This window comes from Triticum dicoccoides, chromosome 4A (genome assembly GCF_002162155.2).
Source record: "Triticum dicoccoides isolate Atlit2015 ecotype Zavitan chromosome 4A, WEW_v2.0, whole genome shotgun sequence".
Taxonomy (NCBI): domain Eukaryota; kingdom Viridiplantae; phylum Streptophyta; class Magnoliopsida; order Poales; family Poaceae; genus Triticum; species Triticum dicoccoides.
Window position 1 is genome coordinate 536,204,753 of NC_041386.1, and position 2,909 is coordinate 536,207,661.

General features: G+C 55.4%; 1 protein-coding gene across 1 annotated transcript; it reads right to left on the reverse strand.

Moving 5' to 3' along the window:
* Window positions 1-808: 808 nt before the first annotated feature.
* Window positions 809-2,438, reverse strand: LOC119289069 (polygalacturonase-like). Its single transcript, XM_037568498.1, has 4 exons — window positions 1,931-2,438; window positions 1,552-1,841; window positions 1,239-1,467; window positions 809-1,156 (listed from the first exon to the last, which is right to left on the reverse strand). The coding sequence occupies exons 1-4, from the start codon at window positions 2,363-2,365 to the stop codon at window positions 905-907; spliced, it is 1,206 nt and encodes a 401-aa protein (XP_037424395.1). The 5' UTR covers window positions 2,366-2,438; the 3' UTR covers window positions 809-904.
* Between the last annotated feature and the right edge of the window lie 471 nt (window positions 2,439-2,909).

The following is a 2,909-nucleotide window of genomic DNA, read 5'->3' on the forward strand; positions in this document are numbered from 1 at the left end:
TTGGAATATTCATCTTTGAGTTATTGATGTACAGTGTTATTTAGCTTTGATTGTTTTCATTGTTAGGAGTAGGAAAAGAAAGGAGGGGATGAACATTTGAGGATAGGGTTGGATATCATTCGCTTTGCCAGGGCGTCCATTTGATGATCCTCATTAGGGCATATCCAACGCAAATCACCAAAGCGTCTACAATTGTCCATAGCCAGCCGCCCAGACACATTTAATCATCCAACATTGATCACCGAATCGGTTTCGACCGGTCGATGTTCAAAATCCCACATATCGTCCCCAAATCGGGAGGGGGAGGGGGGCTATAGGGTAGTTTGGGGTTATAAGGGAGTTTGGGTGGTCCGCCCGGCCCATTATTAGTTGAACCATGTCTCCTCACAATCCATGTTCACCTGACCCGCTGCCAGTCACAATCGACAATCCAAAACTAAGGGATGTCGTTGGGTGGATCCGTCTGACCAGTTGTCCACATAAATATCCAAACGTGTTCGCGAACATTTGTTCACCTGACCCTGGGTAAATCTTCTATTTACTTATTTTTACTTCTTTTGCGGGAAAAATCTATCATTTATTGGCTGGGATTTTATTTCTTTCGTACGACCCTCAGGTGTAGGGAGGTCTAAATACTTTTTCCTTAAGGGTGCGGCTAGATCTTAGTCATCTCAGTCAAGTGACAGAATGTATAAAAAAGAAGAAATAAAAAATTCTGATTTTTTTGCACGGATCTTTATGTAAGAGCTCACGGATATATCATAGACTATTTCGTTAAAGTCCATACGGCTCAGATTTAGCAATCCCATTTGTGTATTTTACTTTAAAATTTGCCAACAGCACCATGTTCATAAGTACATAGCGTATCGAATCCAACAATAATACTGTATTTCGTTCTGTCATCTCACTTGTAGCAAAACATTTCCTGGTGGGCCAGGCAACTCGGCGGGACAACGTGCCCATACGCAACCCCATACGCGTTCCGGCAAAAGGACTCGGCCGCTCGCCGCCGCTCCCCGTAGCCCAGCCAAACGTTCCGCATGGTGATTCCGGTGCACGGCTGGCTCGGGCTGCAGTCGAACCGCACCGCCACCGACGTCGCCGACGTCCCCTCGACGTCCGTGTATGACACGTTGGTGATCTTGATCCCCGATCCCTGAAACAAAGGCACACTACATTGTGTCAGCAGCATTCCCTGAAAATGCAGTGTTGTGATCTTGAGTTGGGTGCTACGACACCTCGGTGGGGCAGCTGACGTTGCCGGGGCAGTAGTTCTGGTCGACGATAATCGGGTTGCGGACGTTCCTCATGACCACGTCCGAGAAGGCGACGCCGTCGACGAGCCCGCTGTTGGCCTTGGCCCACGACTTGATCCGCAGCCCGTTGGTCGTCCCGGCGAGCGTCACGGCCTTCACGGTGATGTTCCGCACGGCCACCTGCTCCGGCGTGTCTCCCAGGCTCCCAATACTGGCAATGGCATATACACCACATCAGGGAATAGATTAGACACATATCCGGAGTGGATGGACAGGGTTGGACCTCGTCACTCACCTGATGCCGTGCCCAGGGCCGCACGTGACGCCCTGAATCCAGACGTCCGACGAGCCCTCGACCATGGAGATGCAGTCGTCGCCGGTACCGACGACAGCGTTCCGGATGGTGATGTCGCTCGACTGCTTGATGTGGATGCCGTCGGTGTTGGGGCTGTCCCCCGGCGCCGACACCACCGTGTCCACTATCGCCACGCCGGTGCTCGCCTGCACGGTGACGTGTATGCCCGCGCTGTTCACCGACGTCAGGCCTTGGATCACCACGTTCCTCGACCGGTAGATCGTCAACGACTGCGACGGAGCATCCCCAAATCAGTCGGGTTCATGCATTATCTCGGCTCACTGACACTCATTTTCTGAAAGAAAGAACACGTACTGACCCTGGTGGCGGCGGGGCAAGAGGAGCCGCCGCCGGCTCTCCGGCACGCCCAGTACGCCTGGCCCCTGCCGTCGAGCGTGCCGCCGATGACGGACACCCCGTCCACGTTCTGGAACACGATCCAGAGCTGCGCGCCGGCGTACGGCACGGGCGCGAGCACCGTGCCCGCGATGCTCACGCTCACCGCGCCGCTCCTGCACGGCCCGCTGAACCTCGCCCTGGAAACCAAGAACTCGCCTGCCGGCACGACCACCGCGGCCGGGCCCTCGCCTTCCGTGCCGCACGCCGCGGCCCACGCGCGGAGGAACGCCCCTGCGCAGTCTGTCCGGCCGTCGGCCACGGCGCCGTAGTCGACGACGCTGTAGGACGCCGCGGAGGCGAGCGACACGCACAGGTGGGCGAGGAGAGCAAGGCTGGTGCGCCGTCGTGCCGGCATCGGGCGGTAGCGTCTCGTGAGTCTGCGCGCGGCCGGAGATGCGTGTGTCCACGGGGCATTTGCGCTCGTGACTTGCAACTTTGCAGGTTGTTGGTGGATTGGATTGCCGGCAGCTCGGGAGTTGTGTTAAGCAACATGGTTGATGGGTACGTGGCTTTTGTGCAGGACAAGAGTTTCGTGCCTTGTAGTGTTTCTGGAGCGATCACTTGTAAGATTGGGTTCGTGCCTTGGCAACTTCGGGAGTCGTGTTAAGCAACGAGATCGATGGGTACGTGGCCGCTTGGCGTTTAGCTTCGAGCGTGCACGATGAGTGTTTCTCGAGCGATCACTTGTAAGATTGGGTCATGTGCAGAGTGCGCATGTTGCTACATTTGGCCTCCCATTTTTGGATATTCATAAATTCTGATAACTTGGTCTTCAATGCGGATCAATTTAGCAGGTATAGCTTCACCAGCTTCACCAGGTATAGCGACTGCACAGTATCGGCCACAGAGCTTGGACGCCCCCGTGCGCCATGCGGCCGCGATCGTCGGAAAGCGCATGA

Coding starts and splice junctions, on each gene's coding strand:
- LOC119289069 (XM_037568498.1), bottom strand. CDS start 2,365: ATGCCGGCACGACGGCGCACCAGCCTTGCTCTCCTCGCCCACCTGTGC. Junction 1,842..1,930: donor CTTGCCCCGCCGCCACCAGG/GTCAGTACGTGT, acceptor GCTCCGTCGCAG/TCGTTGACGATCTACCGGTC. Junction 1,468..1,551: donor GGCCCTGGGCACGGCATCAG/GTGAGTGACGAG, acceptor TGCCATTGCCAG/TATTGGGAGCCTGGGAGACA.